The sequence below is a fragment of the Centroberyx gerrardi genome, chromosome 8 (assembly GCF_048128805.1).
Source record: "Centroberyx gerrardi isolate f3 chromosome 8, fCenGer3.hap1.cur.20231027, whole genome shotgun sequence".
In the NCBI taxonomy this organism is placed as follows: Eukaryota; Metazoa; Chordata; class Actinopteri; order Beryciformes; family Berycidae; genus Centroberyx; species Centroberyx gerrardi.
In genome coordinates, this window is record NC_136004.1 from 3,017,869 (window position 1) to 3,039,311 (window position 21,443).

The window sequence follows — 21,443 nt, forward strand, 5'->3', positions numbered from 1 at the left end:
TTGTAAAGAATCTTCTTGGATACTTACAGTACATTTTTCTCCTATTTCTCCCTCTCTTCTTGCTCCTCCCCTCTTATTCCCTCCCTTTCTTATTCCCTCTATCATTCAGTCTCTTCCCAGCAGCCATTGCCCTGACCGTGTGTCTCTGAGGCGTCTGCTGACGATGGACTCCTAGACCCCCTCCCCTGTCACCTTTTGGACCAACTGATCCCAGACAGCCATGAACCCCCAGGAGGCGGAGCTTGGCCAGGAGATGATGGAGGAGGCCGACGCCCCTCCCCGCCATCGCCACAACAACCACAACGGGCGGCCTCGTAACCACAGCAACCAGGAGAAGCGCTACAGACGCTGCGAGGGCCCCGGCGGAGGCAGCGCCGGCGGCAGAGCCAGGGGGCCGCCGCAGCGCAGGCCGCAGGAGGAGCCGGACGCGGAGCTGCAGCACAGGGCCCAGTCGCCTCCGCAGCCCCAGCAGCCCCAGCCGATTCCCCGGCCCGCGGTGACGCGCTACCGCAGACAGGGCGACAGCGAGGCCCGGATCCGGGCCCAGCAGCAGAGGCACAGACAGAGGCAGCAGAGAGAGGCGGAGAGAGCACAACAGCTAGCACAACAACAACAGGAGAAGCAACACCACGCTGAGATGAACCAGGAGGACGAAAGAGAGAGGGATGATTCTGTGCTGGCGCGCTCGGCCAGCACCGAGAGCGGCTTCCACACCCACACGGACCGGGCCGAGGGCGACGACGGCCTGGTGATGATGTCGCTGGAGCCCGAGGGCCAACCAGAGGTGGAGGACGAGGTGGGGAACTACGGAGTCCAGCTACGCCCCGAGGCAGAGGGGTACACCGAGAGCGCCGAGGCCGAACAGCAACACCTCCATCCCCACCCCAACTACCCTCCTCAGCCGCCGCCCCTTCCGCGCGAACCCCTGCCTGACATTCAGCACCCCCAGAGACAGGACGAAGCAGAGGAGGCTATGAACCCTGGGTACTCCAACTACGTCTACACCCAGCCCCTCTGCCGCTCCGGGGGACGGGCTGACGTCTCGGCTGTGCGGAGCTTGGAGAGTTTGGAGGCCGGACCAGAGGACGAGGCCTACTCTGAACCGTACGACATTTACTCGCTCTCCGAACACGTTTATGAGGAAATCGGCGATGCTCCCTCATCAGTTTCGCCGACTGCCGATGGGGCCGAGCGCGCCGAGTCTCTCCAGCAGCGGAGGGCGGGGTTTCGGCTGTTGGAGGGCCGGGTGGGAGGCGGAGATTATCACCAGCAAGAGGCGGTGGGCTCCCGGCTGCGCCACTACGACGAGCGCTCGGACGGCGAGTCGGACAGTCCCGAGAAGGAGGCAGAGTTCGCCCCGTACCCGCGCGCCGACAGCTACGACCAGGAAGAGGACATCGACAGCATCGTGGCCGAGGTCAAAGAGAGCCTGAGCTCTCAGAGCCTCCATCGGGCCGCTGACGACACCATCGATGAAGAAAGCGAGGAATTGCAGGGAGAAGAAAAACCCCAACCCGACTCCCAAGGAGATTACCCTCCTCCCTCCGACAAAAACCACAAAGCCGCCAACCGAGGGGAGAAAAACCAGGCTGTCAGTCCTTTAGAGGAACCCGTTGCAATGAGGAATAGTCAGGAGAAACGCGATGCCATATCTCTGGCCATCAAGGACATTAAGGAGGCCATAGAGGAGGTGAAGACCCGCACGGTCAGATCTCCTTATACACCCGATGAGCCTAAGGAGCCTATCTGGGTGATGAGACAGGACCTGAGCCCCACTGCCGAGTGTGACCTGCAGCCATCACTAGGGGGCGACGTAAGTGCAGGGATTTGGGATTTTTATTGGTGAATTTTGATACTAAGTGATATTTTTACGCTTTTTCTATCAGACACCTGTTAATCTTTGAGTGTGTTGGGTCACTTCACTGACTTTAATGAAGCTGATAGCATTATGATGCCACCTTTAGGAAAGATTGAGCCCTCTCCTCTCCTCTCCTCTCCTCATCTCGTCTTCTCTTCTTTCCCCTGGTCTCCTCTCGTCTCCTCTCCTCTCCTCTCGTCTCCTGTCCTCTCCTCATCTTGTCTTCTCTTCTTTCCCCTGGTCTCCTCTCGTCTCCTCTCCTCTCCTCTCCTCTCATCCCGTCTACTCTCTCTGCAATGAAGGGAGTTTGCTCTAACCAACAATCTGTCATGCTTTTTGAAACTACACACACACACACACACACACACACACACACACACACACATGCACACACATACAGACACACACACTCTCTCTCTCTCACACACACACACACACATACACAAAAGCGAGAGTAGTAAATTAAGTAAAGTAAGTTAATGAATGAAATAGAGCTCACATACTATGCACAGACAGAATAAGACTAATAGCACCAGTATCAGCATCGGTTTTCTCATTTAGCACCTTAACCAGCATGAGACCATCTCTGCCCAGCAAAGACCAGCAAAAGACCAGCAGTGCCCATCAAAGACCAGCTCAGACCATCTACCACGTTTAGCTGGTCTTTTTTCCAACAGAGAACTGAAATATAGATGTAAGTAGACATAAGTTACAACTTAAAAAATTACACCTACCCCCTGCTAGGTGTAAAGTCCTGCACTACTTTGCACTAGATACCTATTTGTTGATGCCTGGTGATGCTAAATTAGCTATGTTTATTCTCTTTTTCTCTTGCTATCGTGCAAGTTAGCCAATGTTAATGCTACTGAGAATTGGGGCAGGAGAAATTGATTTTGGCGGTGTTTGCCATACGAGAACCAATCCATTTGGCCTAAGAGGATGACACTGATTGCGCAGTGCATCTGCTGGCTTTCACCCACTTTGTCATTACCAGGAAGTAACGTTAGCTATACCCTGGCATGTCTTTTGAACACAAATTATAGCGGTGTCAAGATTTCTTGAGTTGTACGACCCGTCTCTCCCTACCTGTCGGAACACTGATATGAGAGATTCTGCCTGGAGGAAGGAGGCAGATGTCTGTGCCCCTCATGAGTCTACACAGGCTATTAAGATGGATTTACTAGTGATCTCTGCAATCCATAGCAATAGCTTTTCCTTAATTGCTTTGGATTGACTGAAACTTATTTATCCGACTCCATGCCTGGTAATTAAAAGTTTACACATATCCAAACTCTTTGAATATAAAAATGTTTGGGTTTGACCAAGTTGATTGACTCCCATTTGCTACCACTAGTTGACATGCCCAGAAGCAACTAATCTGTGGGGCGAATGCGAATACATTGCTTTCAGTGTGGCTCAGCCTTAAGGTGGCTTTCACACCTACATTGTTTGGTGCAGACTTAAAGGAGCAATCAGTAATATTTTACTGGCTCGTTGCATAAAATAACCATAATATATTGCAGGGGTTTACATGTATTGTTGATCAATGCCAGTCACTCCACTGTTATCTCAATGGCTGCTGAGATTTCAAGCTTTCTAAACAAGCAGTCTGGTCCAGTCAACCTATGATGTAGCTAATGTTAGCCACACAAGCTAGCTAACTTTTCTTGTTGATGCAACATGGCAAATGTTAGCTCGCCACAGCTACGCTGTGCATAAATAAATATCTGTCAAGCAATATGCTCACAAATGTTGCTAGTAAGCGGCAAAAAGGGTACTGGGTAAAGTTGGTTAGCGTTAGCTACAATTGAGCTGCTAGACCACTGGCTTAGCCCATAGCATCGCTAGCTATTGATTCCATCTTTTTACTTGACTTGTATAATATTTCTGTGGAATGTTGTAAACATTTATAACAGTTGGCATTCACCTGACATTTCTGAACTATTGCTACTTGGCTAGGTGGCATCTGATGTGAAAACGCCAGTTCATACTTTCTGTCAATTTCAGGCCACCGTAGCTCACAGGGACGGGGAGGGGTGAGAGAGGCGGAACTGGGGGCTTTGGCTGAGATTTGTGGAGTCCATATTACTCATTGTTCCCTTAACAAACTTTGCTAAGTTCAGATAACTTTGACAGGTGTGAACACGCCTTATGGACTTTGGCGCAGACCAAAAACTTGCAAAAGGTCTCGGTCCTCTTCCATTCAGACCATTTTGTTAAAGTACGAACCAAACAGAGGAAATTACGATATATACGCAATGTTTTGTTGGTTCACAGTGGGTCGTTTGGGTTGTTTTTAGCCAAAGTACAGCAAAGAGGAAAGAGTTTGCCGAACCTAGTTTGGTCGGTATTGCAATCGACTAGCCAGTAGCGACCGTGGAGTCATTAACGATATTCTTTTCTCTTTTTTCCTCCACGTTCGGTAAGGAGGTGCTATGTTTTCTTAAGTGCAAAACGGAATACCCGCCACCTCGGCCAATGTTTTACAAAAACAAGGATGTATACACTCGTCTAATTCTTACATATTGTTGACAGGGGGGTTCTTTTGTCTTATTGATACTTTCCACAGTCATTTGACCCTTCCTTATACATTTTAAGCGAGAGAAACTCCGCCCCAAAGCGGAAGTATATCTAATGCATTGCAGAGGACTACATGGTCAAATTAAAAGTCTGCCGGAATACTACAGTGTCGTTCAATGGCAATTCATTAGGTCTGCTTGATATTAGGCAATGTGAAACGAATCTGACCAATACAGTGTGACAACCTAGCGAACACTGGTTCAGGTTAAAAGGACTAATGTGTAAACGCCCTAAGTCTCCATGGTGCAACTAAATAAAGACACAGCTTTAGTGTCAAACTATTTTCAACATAATAGTGTAGACTTTACACCCTAACTTTGAACGCACGTTCAGCTGCTGCATCAGGCTGCTGGTTTGATAATGTTTTTCTAAAGTCTCTGCTTTGGACTGGTTTGGAAAATATATTCTGGTGTATTCCTGTAAAGTGACCCATTTGTAAAATTCCCTGACTGGAGTACACCTCTCAAAATTCCATGATATTCCAGAAATTCAATGACCAGTGGGAATCCTGATGGCAACTAATGTTAACATGCAACTAGCCACTACTAACTACGTAACATTAGCTAGTAGAAACACAGTCAGCCATGTTGCAACAGAGCAGCAGACCCTCATTTTACCAGGCTTCCCTATGCAGCTGTATCTTCATGGTGGTTATTCCAAACTTTGTTCTAGGCCCGAATAGTCATATACTGTAGTTTCTCTCCCTCTCTCACCTTCTCCACCTCCTCTAGTGTATTCTTGTCACATGTTATTTTTGCTCCCCCCCCCACCCTCCCAATGATTTATTCAGCATGGGTGAGAGAGAGAAAGATGGAGGGTGAGAGAAGTTAAATAATTCAGTGAGGATCCAATAACTCAGGAGGAGATAGGCTGTTTTCCGCTGCTTGTCATGACACGCATGCACACACGCGCACACACACAATCACCATGGCCAGAACATACCTGTAGCCTGGTTTGCACTGGATAACATTTCCACATCAATATGTTTTTTATAGAATCAGAGGAATATTTCACTGATGATTTGGCATGTACATTAATGCTTTTAGCATAATATTTAGCAAATCAAATCCAGACTAACAGAAAGACAGACAGACACACCCCGCTGATTCCATGGTGAATCCTGATACCTGAGTGTCACCTGAGTAGCTGCCCGCCTGCTTGTAGCCAGCTATTGCAGACTATGTTAACTATTCAGTACCACTCTCAGCAGTAGCCGCTGTTCATCTTGGACGCTTCCTAGAAGTTCCTAGAAGCACTAACAGGTTCAGCTAGAATTGTCCATTCATTGAGAGCGATGGAAAACTTTTGGATGTACCAAGTAGAGAGGCATGAGGAGGAACAAGCCAAGCAGCAGCAGCCTGACCAACATCATGATCGAGATCAGGTTTGGACATTTTGAAGAGTTTATTATAATGTATCCCTGTGTTAAAAGTCAAAGTTGAATCTGAGGCAGTGTCGATCAATTCTTTGAAGAGACATATGACATGTGGAAAGTTATGAATTCACACATGATTGTATTTTTGTAAGCGCCAAATTTTCAATTTGAAGCCAAATGTGGCTTCATATTTCTTACATCATCAACTTTCATTTGTTAATCGACATGGTCAATGTCTTAAGGCAGGGTATACACTGGCTTAAAAAGTCTGAAAAGGTCATAAAATAAATAATCTAAATGTAAAGCCTTAAAAAGTATTAAAATGTCTTAAACCTTGTTATTAGAGGCTGTGTTTTTTCTGTATCCAGAGTACTGCATGTCCACTCTGGATACAGAACAGGGTTAGTAGTACAATATCCATCCTATCTGCTTTACTAAGCACAAGTGGATTTCATGTCACTTAACAATAAATTTGCTGGTGTCCTTTTTCTTATTCTGCCCATTTATAGTTTCACAACTTTCATTAGCTATGTTCAATCAGAAAAAGGCTGGTTTTGACAGCTTTGTTTAATTATTTAGATTTTTAAACTGGTCTTGAATTAAATTCCAGTTAGCATTAATGACGTCTTAAAATGGCTTTCTGCAACCCGCGGATATCTTGTCAGGGCACATCCATTTCAGTCAGGAAAAATGAGAAATATTGAGACATTTGCCAATACACAGTATCTGATCATGTAACTGTGCCTTATGCTATTTTACATAAGCACCTATTTAAAATCCTAGTAGAAAGAGTGTCATTTTGGTTATCAAGTAGGCTCCGCACAACATTACACCCAATAATTGGTCTCAACAATTGAAACAGCCCACTCAACAGTTCAAAAACCACACTGTACCAACAATCATAGGCTAAAGGAATGGCTGACCCTATTAGCTTGAAATAGTATAAAGTGGAAAGATGGTCTTGGACAATTACAAGGTTACAGGTCCCTCTCCTCCCCATTATAAGCTGCATAAATAAATGTATAGCCAAATCACCATATATACCATATATATATTTTTGTGGAATGATGTCTTTTTGCAAATATGCAGTGTTGAGAAATAGACTTCCTATAGAGTAAGAGTACTGTAATAACTAGCTTTCACGTGAATCATTTTGAATAGGCTGCAACTATAATAGGTTGCCTGTTTGGCTCTATTTCATGTATAGCACACATCCAGGAGTGTATTTTTGCAGGCTACATTCCAAGCATTATCATTTCTATAGCATTACAAAGTCTATTACCACGGATGACATTCTCCGCATTAGCACACTTAAAGCATTATGGGTGTGTAAAGGGATTAGGTGTTATGAAATAGGCTGTAAATAATGCTATTCCACATATTACACTCTGCACACTGCTGCGACGCGGCCTTTCATGGCATTTCTGTCTCTCATTATTTATCTTTCATAGCAGGTTGGTTTTCGACTACGCCAGTCAGCCGTGATCGCAAAGGGGCCTGGGCCTTTTTTTCAGTTGTTTTCAATGGGTTAGTTGTGGCAGGCGCGCGTCTCTTCCAAACTATGCATGGTTCTCAACGTGGGGTCCGGGGACCACCAGGGGTCCTTGAGGGGGTTCCAGGGGGTCCCCAGCAAATTGATGAATTGTTAAACTTCAGCATTATTTCATTTACAAGAAGTTAACACAATTAGAGAATGTTGAAGAATGACTGTTTTGATCATAGTTTCTCTGTTATCTCTCTACCTACAATACAGATAGTCATGGAATTCTGGATAAAATCATATCTAACAATAAAAATATTCTCAGATTTCGGTCGGAGAGACAAAATCTCATCAAATGGGGGTCCGTGGCCCTAATGTGGACTAAATTAGGGGTCCTTGATATGAAAAAGTTTGAGAATCACTGATGTTGACTATCAACATCCTCCTTTTCAAAATTGGCTCCTTATCCTCTTCTTCAACAGCAAGCAGAGCAATTGCTAACTTTCTCCTGTCCATTTTTATTTTTGACAACATTATTCCTGTCGTTGCTTCAGGTTAGCCAGCTAATGCTAATTAAATAGCTTGCAAGTTGCAAGTCAAAAAGTATTAAAATGATCTAACGCTCCCTTGCACCCTTTGAGCTCTTGCTCTGTCTGTTACTAGCGATGCTCACTGCTACATTTTGTGTTTGAGCAGGAGAAAAAAGACTCCCATCAGATCACTGTCACTTCTTGATATTCCTTGCACTAAGTCTTGCTTTAAATGGGAATGTTTGTTGTACTTATTTTGATCATTTTTCAGATTTCTGGCTTCTCACACAGAAAACTAACACTGAATCAACATAGAATCAATGTTAGGACTCCAATGTTAGTTTCATTTAAATCTGACATTGATACGGCATCACATTTCTCATTGATCCGACACTGATACAACAGACTGAGACTGAAAAGGGACACACACAAACAAGCGCAAGCACACTGCTCGACTTACATCTGAAATGACGTCACACTAGGCAGGTTTATGTATCTAGCTATCTGTCGTAACAATACCCCCCCCCCCCAACACACACACACACACACTCACACCCTCTGTCTCCCTCTATATTATGATGATCAAATTCTGTTCAAATTTAATTGTTCAAATTCTACTTTATTATCAATGATATGTATTGGCCTTACATTTCTAAATGTCCAAAAAAAACCTCCACAACTCATATACTGCATATACCACTGCTGTCACGTAAAAACCTTATTAACTCATTAATCGAGTAATCAAAATAAAGAAAATACACATTGTAATAGCTCACTGTCACCTTGCCAGATCTGTCAGATGGACTTTTTGTGGATTTGAAATATATGTGCTCATAACTTGTTCAGACAATAGCTTTGATCTATCGGAGCATTTATTTCTTTAAACTTCAAAACATTGTTTTTGATGTCCAAAATGATTATCTGTAATACTAAAGATAAAGTTAGATAAGGTGGGAGATTTAAAAGCAGTATATTTGGTGTAGTGTAATACAGTAAATGAACATAAGTCAACATTTAATTGCACATATATGTATATATAGGGCAGAAAGGACAGTTTTTGGCTCTAAATCTGTGTTGTACAAAATAAAAATAGAACTGTATTGATTTTGATGGAATTAGATAGTAGTGACATAAAAATTATGTGAATTTTGTGAAAAAATTGTAAAACCAGAAGGTATTACCAGAACTATCTATAATCATATATGATTAGATTTTAATATTTTAATATTGAAACTTGTATGTGATTAAATAGACACATAGGCCTGTTTGTCCCAGTTGGCAAGAATCAGTGATTCATATTGGTGTATATTCTCCCAATCCACTGCAGCAGACATTATAACATACGCCGTTCATTTCAATTGCAATCCAAAAGCGGTTGGATGTTCCCTGCCTGTGTGGTTTTCTGTGTTTGGACATATGCTGCTCTTTCTCCCACGTGGAGGTGATGAGTTGTGATGTTTTGCCTGTGAGCGGTGAGTCGTCTCGTCGGTGCGTCCGTGTGCCGTCTCGGCTCACCTCATCACAGCGTGTGTGTTTGCCTTACCGTTGTCCAAGTCATTTAGACTCCAAGCGGACAAGATGGATGCTGTCATGTAACTGGTAGACGCGCTTTGCGTTGGGCATGTGAGGTGTCTGAGCTGATTTGTGTGTTCTTGTCTCGTGTTTTGGGCCTGGCTTTATGCCTTCTGCTGGCGTTAAAGCTGCACTACGCCATTTTTTGCACATCAGCAGCCCCAAATGGCAGTGGTGTAACCCAGAATTTAGGTAACGCATTAGTTCCATGTGCTGTCAAGGTCCAATTCCACGTTCACGTCATGTCAGATTTACCATGAGTACGAGCTGCCAACTGGGAAAAAACCTTCACATCAGCCCACAAGTGGTAATTGGTCAACACAAGCTGCAAACACTGCAGCAAGGTAATACTGCAGTATGATAACAGCTGCTGCAATTTGTTTATGGTTGATTTTAAATTCATAGATGAAAATTATTTTGGATGTGGGAGTACCAGCAAGTCTAACACGTAAATGCTTCAAAGTTGTAGCAATGAGACAGCATCTGTTTCTTCCACTTCATGACGTGAACGCGGCACAAGAGTCGGCAGGTTTTCATTCCAACCAATCACTGCCCCAGATGATTTCACTGATTAGTTATAATTCTCTGGTTAATCAGTGAAAACAGCTGCTGTAGTTTTGGAATGAAAACCCGCAGCCTGTTGGGCGTCCATGGACCATAATGGAAACCACTGATGTAAGGTGACGTCAGTTAACTGCACACATTACCACCCCAGCTGGTCTGTGATGCCCCCTCCCCCCCAAAGACAACCCCAAACAACTGGGGAAAAAGAAAACCCCAAAAAACGCTTAATATGCTCGATAATATCGTATATTGCGATATTTTGGTGGGACAGTATCGCGATATCAAATTTTTGGATATCGCCCAAGCCTAGATGCTTTATACTAAAGAATACCAAAGGATACCAAAGGAACGAAAGAGGCAAAACATCTAACCCACAAAAAGTGGTCTTCCTTTGACGTAACTTTTAAAGGTGGCTGTAAAATGTGCAGGATGAATCTACGGCATCTCAGTTAGTGGGACTTCTCTCTCTCTCTCTCTCTCCCTCTCTCTCTAGTCTCCTGGTTCAGGCTCGTCCTCTCCTCCAGGGGCCGAGTCATCCAGCCGACATCTGTTACAGGATGACAGCTTTGAATCCCCTCCCTCCAATAAAGAGGTGTGTTCAATTTTTCAATATACAGTTTAGATATTCACTGTACATTCATTCATTATAGCTTGCATTGCATCTGATTTTCACTTTTGCCTGTCAGATTGAATTGAAATCATGTTTGAATAAATCATAACACTTTGTCCTGTCTATTTATTCATAGTCTAGGAGAAGCCTTGCATCCTTCCCCACATACGTAGAAGGTGAGTGCTTCACATTATGGTGCATTCATAGACATTCTGGCTGCAGGAGACAGAAACACATGTTCACTGATTGAAGGAGAAGCTCCTTCCAGGGACATTGACGCTTGATTTTTACTGCAAATCATTTTTTAGTTTTTTCAGCAAGTGTGCATGTTTGGTTTGTTGTACTTCACCATTCAGACCTTTCCAAAATTCAGAGCGAATCGTTTCTTTAACCGTGAGCAGTTCAGTGTCTGGTTGCATGTCCATGCGTTGTATCTGTTATTGGTCAAGTGTTAAATGATGCAGGTGTTAATTTATTGATTACTCCAGACTTGTGTGTTTGATAAGTCAAGCGAGTTAATGCCTTATTGCATATTTGCACAGTGCCATCAAAAACATTCTTTCTCTTTTTTTTCAGTCATATCAATATCTATATTAATTAAATTAATGTTAGCGTTCAGCCTGTTCATGTCCTGTGACCACTTGGTTTTAAATTCAGACATGCGGCTCAAGTGAAGAAGTCTTAAAAGATCTTGAGACACGGGGGATGGCTGGGCCTGATGTATTGGTCTCAAAGATTTCTTGGCTATGTTCACTGTCTGAACAGTTGAAAACTAGCTTAGCACTAGTTCACTGCTTGCTAGTTGTGAGCATCGTCACTACCAAGCCGTCTAGATTATTACAAAGTTACCACAGCCAACAGTGTTGACCAGTGTTAACCAAGCTGAACACTTACAAACAAAAGTACACAAAACAGTCAACACATTTTCCAGTTTTGAAAACCCACTATATATAACAATGAAAAATGAAATAAATACAACTTCATAACTAATGTTGCTGCTAACATTACATGCTCAACAAAGGATTAAGCCCACTTACAACAAAGAAGTCTAACAAACAATATACAAATCCTAATTAATCAATCTAATGTAAAATGACACAGTTTACCATTTCAGGAAACCAGAGAACTTGAAATTAATCTCCTACTAGCTAGCTAAATGCTTCCACAAGAAAAACCATCAGCTGATATTTAAAGGTTACTACCACAGGCATTTCAGACATGGCAGTTCAACAAGGACCTAATGAAAATCCTACAGGCTCTTAGACACATCGGCACATGGAGATGCAGGACGGATAGAGGATGGCTTATGCACACACTTAAACCTCTGTGCTTGAAGACCGTCTGCTGTCAGTGTTTGTTGCGTCGAGACTGATTCCCCACTGATTCCTAATACATAGCTTATTGAACTGCACTGCTGATCTAAGCCTGATGTGAATGCCGCGTCAGCACTTTCTAAATGTCAAGGATTTCTGGAGCCAGTATGGACTGAGAAGGAGAGAGGGAGGGTAAGGGAGAGAGAGAGAGGTAGAGGGTGAGGAAGAGAGGGAAAGTAAAGGATACAGAGATTCCAATAATTTACCAGTCAAATTGCTTCAGTGGTCTCTCTCCCAGCCAGAAGTTCAGAATTAAACACGACCTGCGTCTTTCTTCCTGGTCTCCACTTTTCCTCCCTTCCTCCCTCCTTCCCATCTCTCCCTCCTTCCCATCTCTCCCTCCTTCCCATCATCCCCTCCAGTACCAGGCCCATGTGACCCCGAGGACCTGATCGATGGGATCATCTTCGCAGCCAACTACCTGGGCTCCACCCAGCTGCTGTCGGATAAGACGCCCTCCAAGAATGTTCGCATGATGCAGGCCCAGGAGGCTGTCAGCCGCATCAAGGTGAAAAGCACACACACAGTGCACACGCAAACAAACACATGTATGTACACACACTCTCCTCAAGTCCTCAGATAAAACATCTCCTTCTGCCAGCCTCGGTCATGTCACTCACACGTTTCAAGCTTATTCAGAATGCAGCATCTTGGTTTTTAACTGGTACCAAACGAAGAGACAATCTATATTTTTAAAGCATAGCTGTGGACATTTTTGACTAGGACCCTATTGTCCCATCTTTTTAATTATAACGATCAGTTATGACCAAAATCTCATCAACTGCTTCATTACCCCAACCCCAACAAAGTGAACAGGGAAGTGGCAAAGCAATGGCCAAGGTAGCATCAAAACTGTAGGAGAAAGCCATGACTTTATACAATTTTAATTTACATCATTTTACTGGCCTGTATCATTAGAGAGTGATAATCAATATGTTGAAAAAGACATGCTTTGGTTGCTTTGTGGTTTGATTTTTGGAGTGTCCATCGGCCCCATATGACTGTATTGCAGAGCTGTGCCCAGGCAATCAAGACGTTACTAGCTCTATAGTGAAGCAGTTGACATGATTGCATTCTAGACTCAAGACTAAAGATAATTGATTCTGACTATTCTCAGTCTAAACTGATGACTAAAGATGGTTGATTCTGTCCTCAGTCTAGACTCAAGACTAAAGGTGATTGATTCCGTCCTCAGTCTAGACTCAAGACTAAAGGTGATTGATTCTGTCCTCAGTCTAGACTCAAGACTAAAAGTGATTGATTCTGACTGTCCTCAGTGTAGACTCAAAACTAAAGGCAATTGATTCTGACTTTCCCTTAGTGTAGACTTCAGACTAATGATTATTGATTCTGACTGTCCTCAGTCTACACTCGAGACTAAAGGTGATTTTTCCATCACGTCCACTAGACTGTGGGAATGTCCTGCGTGAGGAATAGGCTGCTAATTCAGTTTCATCTTTTAAATCACTTTTTAAAATGTATTTTTATAGACTCGTTTTTAGATAATTGTATTCTTGCCCACTTTTAATTTTGTGTTGTTTCTTGTGTTTTGTTTTTCCTGATTTCATTTTATGTATTTATTTAAGCTTTTTTTAACCCATTATCTCCTGAAAATGCTTCCTAATTTTATCTCCTCATAATGTATTTTAATATTGTTTTAATTTTTCTGTAAAGCACTTTGTCCATCCCACTTTTAGTTAAGTGTTACATAAATATATATAAATAACGTTTATTATTGTCAGTATTACTCTTATTGTTATTGTTATTCTGCCTCATGGAATTTAATGAGGTTTGAAGTTTTGATACTGTTTGATGCGCATTTACGATGTATCTTGCTTTTTAGCTGGCCAAGCCATGAGCTGTGATGACTGATAGTCAGTTTTGACAATCTCTAACACCCTACTGCTTTCGACTGGCTATTGTAAAAATGCAATATATGAAATGTAATACATGTGCAGTAAAAACATGTGCAGTTTTTAATTTGTATGCTCCATACAGGGTTTCACTCAAGAGCAAAAACATCTCTATCAGCTATCAGCGGACTTCTATGGATATACACTGTTGCATGGTTGCAATGTTTAAATATGACAGATTCACTTCCCCTCGCTCACGTCCTGTCACATGACCAGGGTCTTGCTGTCATCACCCTGTTTGCATCAGCCCCCTTACCCCACCCTCCCACCACTCGTCCAGTCCATAGCTCACAGTGACTCAGCATTTTTCAGCCAGCAGTAAAAATGCAGTGCCTCCGGCCTCAGGGGGAGCTCATAAACACACACACACACACACACACACACACACACACACACACACACACACAAGCACAGTGAAATGATTTTCTGTATTATCTATCATAGTGTCACAGCACCGCAAGGCCTCAGTTGAGATTTGGGACCTGTGCACAATCTATCCTCACTTCCCTTCTTCTCAGCAGTGAAAGGGCTCATGGGGGGGCATGGAATAATCTATCCTAAATGACCAATTAAGGGTTATGTTCCTTAGTCAAAGAGTTACGGTAAATATTGATAGAACAGCCGGAGGGAACGTGTTTTAAAGCTGAAATCCACAACTCACTTTCTCATTACATAAACATTAATTATCCGTTAAAAATAACATAGCTTTAAAAAAGTAAGGTTAGTATCATGGGTTTTTAAGGGATTTATTCATGGATTGGTTCATGGAGACACTGCAGATTAAGGGATTTTTTATGCCTTTTGTGCAGGTTTACAGGGTTATTAATGAGTTATTAATGGAAAGTTCCTGTCTCCCTGAATTATTTTTTATGATTTATATTTTATTAAAGTTTTCACATTTTTAACACAGTACAGACAAAAACATGAATAACAAACATCAAAAAACTCTTTACAAAAGACCAAGAAAAGAACATTTTATTAACTAATTAACTTAAATTTATCTTAAATTTATTTAAAAGATAAAAGATTAAAAAAATTAAAAAAAAACCCACGCCAAAATGGGTCCTCTATTAATAGTAGTATGCCAGGTTTTCCAAGTGATACATTCCAAGTAACATATAGGCCTGTTGTGCTACCACTCCAAACAGGGGTCAATCCCCGTTACCCGAACTTAGATATACAATATATTTTCCCAATTTTTTGATATATTTGTCCTGCCTATCAGTGCTTCTATAAGACATTTGCTCATAAGAGGCTACTTTGCCGATTTCAGTAGACCAGTCCTGAAAGGACGGGCTCCCTGGTGTCTTCCAGCCCCTCATTAAAACCTGTCTACCCACCATGATGCAAGTCAAAATCCAATCGGACGCACTACAATGGGCAACTTGTAGAGGTTCACCCAGTACATACAGCCTTGGTTCGAAACCAAAATTGTCCCCAGAAATTTCTGTAATTCATTCGTGGACCCGCCTCACTGGGCACTCCCATAGGGCATGAAATAAAGTGCCCTCTGAGTCTGGGGCCTGACACCTCCAGCACTCCGCCGATTCCTTAAGACCTAGTCTGTGAAGACGAGAAGGTGTCCAGTAAAATCGGTTGAGAATTTTGAATTGGATAAGCCTAATTCTAATAGCCCTTGACATTTTCTTAGAGTTTCCACAAATCCCCTCCCACTCCTGTACACTTAATGAAAAGCCCAGGTCCCGTTCCCAGGCTATCTTTAGAGCATTAGATACTGTAATGGTCTGATCAAAGATCATTGAATAATAAAATGAAGCCTCGTGGCCTGTTCCATATACCATAGTGACACCAGCGAGAATATCGGAATTTTGAGGGATATTTCTGGGCGATCCAAAGACCTGTGTTAGTAAGTGCTTTAGTTGTAAATATTGCCAGAACTTAGATCTGGGAAGATCAAAATCTAGGACTAGCTTATTAAATGTTTTGAGGGTGTTTTCTTCGTATAGAACTCCAAGTGTAAGAATGCCTTTATCCACCCACTCTTTCCATAAGAAAGGGGCTTTGCCTATTAGTAATTTGGGATTTAACCATATACTTGAGTCTGAGTTAAGATAAGGATTTAGATTAAACGTCTGACATATTATCCTCCACGTATCCTGCAGATGGGATATGATAGGATGGGATCGACACCGGGGTGTCTCCCTGAATTTTACATTAAATTAGAAAGTAAGGAGTCAAAAAATAAGGGCTGTTTAAGGTGGTTTTGATGGGGTCTCCTCCATTAATAACTCCCTTAACTCATTTTAAAGGGATTTTGCATGAATTAAGGGGTGAATTCATGTAAATGTAAGGTTATTTTAAGGGATTACTGGTTGGTAGAGAGGCCGTGATTAGAAATGTATGCTAGCTTTTGGCAGCCCTCATCTGGAGTTTGCTTTTCAAATTGAGCATACAGAGCTAAAATGCAAAGTGGTGTTAGTACAGAAAGTGCTGAGCATGAATCAGAGTATGCACTTAGTCTCTTCAGGAGCAAGGGCAAGAGAGACACCTGCTGGTATAGGAAGGCTATAACAAATGCCCTTTACCATAATATAATACTACATCTAATAGTACATTCCATGGGTGCTTGTATCCAAACTCCAAAGCCTCCTACAGTAACATGAGTGCAAACATTTTTAGTCACAGCGGGAAATGAATCACTAAACCCTGGCAGTGTTCCAGCCATACCATACCAGTTTACCAGCCATACAGGACCACCCATAACCTCACTGTGGAATTGAAATGATCCAGCCACCTGGTCTAAGGATAAGGTGAACCAGCATTTATCCCTGTGGGAAACTTGGGTCGTTGCAGCAAAAAGTAATAGGATACGTCAAAGAAACATAGAATATACAGTCTTAGGCACAAGTAAAAAAAAAACATCCATAAAGCGAAGATGCTTTCAAAAATAATGAAATGAAAAGTTTCTAAATAAAAAAAATATATACTATAAAGAGCAGTTTACTGACACACTAATGCAGAAAACAAATAAAAAAACATTTAAGACAAAATTTGTATAAAAATTATTATTAAACACAATGGCAACGCTAGAAAATATAGTTGTAATAGCATATTTGCTGGGTGTGCAAAATTTCAGCAGTAGAACTGAGACAAAGAAAACAAATATGTTCAGTAGAAGAATAAATGAAAACATATAGCTGTTGGCACCAATGAACAGGTTACCACAGCGGGACAAAGAATGCATTGACTTCACTGATTGCCCCGCAAAGCATTGTGGGTATTCAAATCTCATCATATCAACATGTGGCTTGGCGGATATCTTTAAAATTATGTTTCCGAAACATAACTGTGAATTGTCTCTTCACATGTGAAATTAAGTTTTCACATGTGAAACAAATCTTGTCATTGCAGGTGAAAATGTGAAGAACACTTTTCGCCTATGAATTGAAATGTTCACATCTGAAGTAACAGTAAAACCTGCCACATGTCCAAATTGCACATGTGCTTTGAATTCACATGTGGGTTTTGACATGTGACTTCCAAGCCTAGCACTTTCTGATGGAATATATGGATCTACATTATGGTCTAGCCGCACACATAAGAGGATACATTTGCTGACACACGAATACACAATCTATCTATCTCACTCTCTCTCTCTATCTCTGTCTCTGTCTCTCACTCACTCACTCACACACACTCTCACACACACACACACACACACACACACACAGACACACACACTGAAACACACTCCCTGCCTCCCTCCCTGTTGTCCAGAACCAGTCTCTCCTGTGCTCTGCTCTAACCCATAACTCTCCTGTCTGCTTTATTCCATGCCTGGCAGACGGCCCAGAAATTAGCCCAGAACAGGAAGAAGGTGCAGTACCTACATATATGTCTCTTCCTCCACCTCCGCATTGCCCAGCACTGCCCCACCACCCACCATTCCCCCGCTTTGCTTTCTGTCTGTTTCTTCGTCCGTCTAGATGTCACTCGCCTGTCCTCTTTGTCTTCTCGAGTGTCTCTTTCATTGCGTTTGTGATTCGCTGCATTTTCCTGAATCCAGCAAACCAGCTTTGTACTGTTGGAGTCATTGTATTCATTGTTTAGGTCTGTCTCTCGGTCGAGTTCCCCTCACCATTTTTTCATTCCATATCAGACATTTTGCTACCTCAATTTGGATAGTATTACTATATTTTTAAATCAAATAATGTTGATTTAAGATCACAAGATTTTCAGTTTGCTGGATGCAGGAAATTGCTGCACAGGAGCTCTTTAATTTCTCCTTTCTTGAAACACTGTGAAGATATACTGTGTTTGTGGTTGTATTCAAAGTGCTTTTTTCTCTCTGGCACCGCTTATGTATTTGCCGTGGTATTGTACATGTTCCATTGCAATCTTTAGCAGTCATAGTGTCACTCGCACTGTGAATCTGTCAGTTGCGAAGTTACTTCTCTTTCCCCCGTTATTTACAGACCCACTATAAATGTGTACTACTATAACCTTTGCAGTTAATAATTTTGGTTTCAGGGACCCATTGTGTGTGTGTGAACATTGCCACCTACCATTTCGGATACTCAATGAAAGTACCAGCTGAATTAAACATGTATTATGTATGAGGTGTCTTGCAGGGTGGTCAGTGAGGGTTCCAACTGGGCCAATATGTCCTACTTAAACCTACTGAAAAGGCTTGACACCCTATTGAAATTGAACTCAAAAATAAGACAGATGTTGGCAGCAATGCAATAGTAAGGCCTGCGAAGGCCTTTGACCACTCCTCTAAACAGTTGCAAATGTCCCTATACTTTGACATCAGATATATAAATCTAGCACACACAGTGCATCCTTGGGATCAGTATTGACAATCAGTGATCTGTTATAACACCAATGAGACTAACCAACCTCCCTGGTAGCCACAGACGGGCTAATGCCACGTTCACATTATATCAGAAGAAGCGGAAGAAGTGTTTAAGTCGCACTTAAACACTTCTTCCCACTTGTAATTACCACTAGGAGGCTGACTTGCATGTTTTTTTCCAGTCGGCAGGTCACATTTAAGGTAAATCCTACATGATGTGAACGAGGCATTACTCAATCCCATCCTCGGTGTACCTCTGTGTACTTGCTTGCTGTGTATATCAGAGGGAAACAACTTGGTGGATATGGAGGCCTAGAATAGTCTAAATGAAATTATTATATCAATAAATAATTAAACCAATCAACAATTAAATGTACCATATACTGTATAAACCAATAAGTAATTACATAAATCAATAATTAAATGTACCATTATTCTATTAAAACTTACCAATTATTCTTACAAACAGTTCATAATAGCCCTTTTCACAATAACAGTGCTGCATTTAATTCATTTTTCATTTCATAATAAAAGTTATTATTTCCCAATGTCATTTTTCATAATACCCAGAGACTTTTCACATTTTGACGTAGTGGCCATTTCCCATAGAGATACATTAGAAAAGAAACACCTGTAAAATTCTGAATAAAAATTTTAAATGATTGGGTCCATTATTCTTTAGAAGCCACCAAGAGCCGTATAAAGCTGTATTTTTTTTTACTCGTTTGTGCATTCATTTCATTTTGAGTAACTCATAATAAAAGGGTACATTTAATTATTGATTTCATCATTTATAGATATGATAATTTCATTTTGAGTATTTTGGGCCTCCATAGTGGAGGGATTCAGTTCACTTTACCTAAAATAGGTAGTCATTTACCTAGATTAGTAAGCCATAAGAAGTTTAGAGACATGAAGTGTTAGAGGAATATGAAGGTGTACAAACTGAGCATGTAAACTGCGGCTGATTCCTCTTTACACCCGATGAGGAAAATAAATCACATTGAAATCGTATAGCTATTTATTAATATTTATAAGTGAAGCTCCAGCACTGCCCCCAGCATGTGAGCACGTCTCCAAACTGCTTTTAAGAGTTCTATGTGTTATCATATCGTTAACTCCCTGCAGTTTGTGCCCAGGCTTGCCTCCTGCTCAAATAGCTGCCGGCCCTTAGATAAGGAAACATGAATCAAAAAGTGCAATTACTTTAGCAGCTGGTTTATCAGTGTTTTCTCTCACTGTGCAGTCTGGTCATAATGAGCCTGTTGTTGAGCTCTCAGCTTGACTGTGTCTATTTATGCAGTGACATTTACTCACTTAAGTTTTTGCCTTTTTTTTTTTATGTCTGTATGTATGTTTTATGAGTGTGTATATGTGTGCTTGCAAATATTTTTGTGGCATGTTTGGTTGTGTGTGTGTGTGTGTGTGTGTGTGTGTGTGTGTGTGTGTGTGTGTGTGTGTGTGTGTGTGTGTGTGTGTGTGTGTGTGTGTGTGTGTGTGTGTGTCTGTAGGCCCCTGAGGGTGAGCCTCAGCCCATGACAGAGGTGGATCTGTTCATCTCCACCCAGAGGATTAAAGTGCTCAACGCTGACTCCCAGGTACTGCACAGTCTACCGCTTTGACTGAAGATGTTATTAGGTGCTCGGGAGGATCTCATCCATAAGAGCCAGGCGTGTAACGTGTTCGCATGTAACAGTTTTGCCATGCACAATGCTTAGGGGAGTTATGGTGTGCACAGTTAAGACAGTGCAGAGCCCCAAGAGCCATGAAAATGTGTGCATATGCATACAAAGAAATGTAGTTTTTACGCAATAAAAACTGTATACATATAACATACAGTTATATATGGGGCTTCCATGAGTCTAGTTCTGAGTTCTAGTTCTGTGTTGAGAGCAGGAGAGCGGGTGTGGAAGGGGGTGGAGGTGTCCTGGGTCTATGTCAACCAATCATCTGTGATGGGAGGAGACCACTTGATAACCCCAATGACATACCTGCTTTCACCCTTATTTCTTTAACATCCAAGCTAGATTTCTACATGGGTGCTCTCCCAAAATAGCACAAGCGATGGTTACATCATAGCTTGTATATTGAAAATGAGTCAAATAGTCTAATGAGTCAAATAATGTGCACAGATATTGACTGGAAGATGAGAGAAATATAGAAATCATAACTCTGCTCCTTGGAAGCTCTCTTTATTAGCCGTCTTTAGTCCTCTCGAAGTGCTGTTGATGGCCATAATTGGTCATATTTTCTATTTTATTTCATTGTCACAGATGGTTGCATATGGTTTTGTTTGGGTCAGCTTCAATTTTACAAGCGTTCATGTTAAGTTAGTTGATGTGTTTCTAACCTTATTGTAGATGATATAAGGCCTGTGTTGTGGTTCTCTGTTTCCCCACCAGGAGACCATGATGGACCACCCTCTGCGGACTATCTCCTACATTGCTGACATTGGCAACATCGTGGTTCTGATGGCGCGGCGCCGAATGCCTCGACCCGACTCCCAGGAGAACGTGGAGGCCTCGGACCCCGGCCAAGACAACAAGCGCCAGTACAAGATGATCTGCCACGTCTTTGAGTCTGAGGATGTGAGTCCAACAAGAGCAGATGCATTTGTTGTTTCTGCTTGCCAGAAGGGCAAGCATATCCATGTGCTGATGTACTGTATCTAAGAGGGACAATTTAACAACTGCCATCAATTCAAATTGCTTGTGGAAGCATTTGGCTTCCTAACCTAACATTCATTTCAAGTTCCCTGGTTTCCTGATA

The 21,443-nt window shown here is 42.1% G+C and overlaps 1 protein-coding gene across 1 annotated transcript in view; it reads left to right on the plus strand.

Moving 5' to 3' along the window:
* Window positions 1–220: 220 nt before the first annotated feature.
* The window catches only part of apba1a (amyloid beta (A4) precursor protein-binding, family A, member 1a), a 27,536-nt gene continuing 6,313 nt past the window's right edge, over window positions 221–21,443 (plus strand). The window contains exons 1-7 of the mRNA XM_078285252.1: window positions 221–1,813; window positions 10,453–10,551; window positions 10,706–10,745; window positions 12,305–12,450; window positions 17,661–17,693; window positions 20,186–20,272; window positions 21,077–21,262. Of these exons, the coding sequence (XP_078141378.1) occupies window positions 221–1,813; window positions 10,453–10,551; window positions 10,706–10,745; window positions 12,305–12,450; window positions 17,661–17,693; window positions 20,186–20,272; window positions 21,077–21,262 (2,184 nt within the window). The remainder of the gene's footprint in view (window positions 1,814–10,452; window positions 10,552–10,705; window positions 10,746–12,304; window positions 12,451–17,660; window positions 17,694–20,185; window positions 20,273–21,076; window positions 21,263–21,443) is intronic.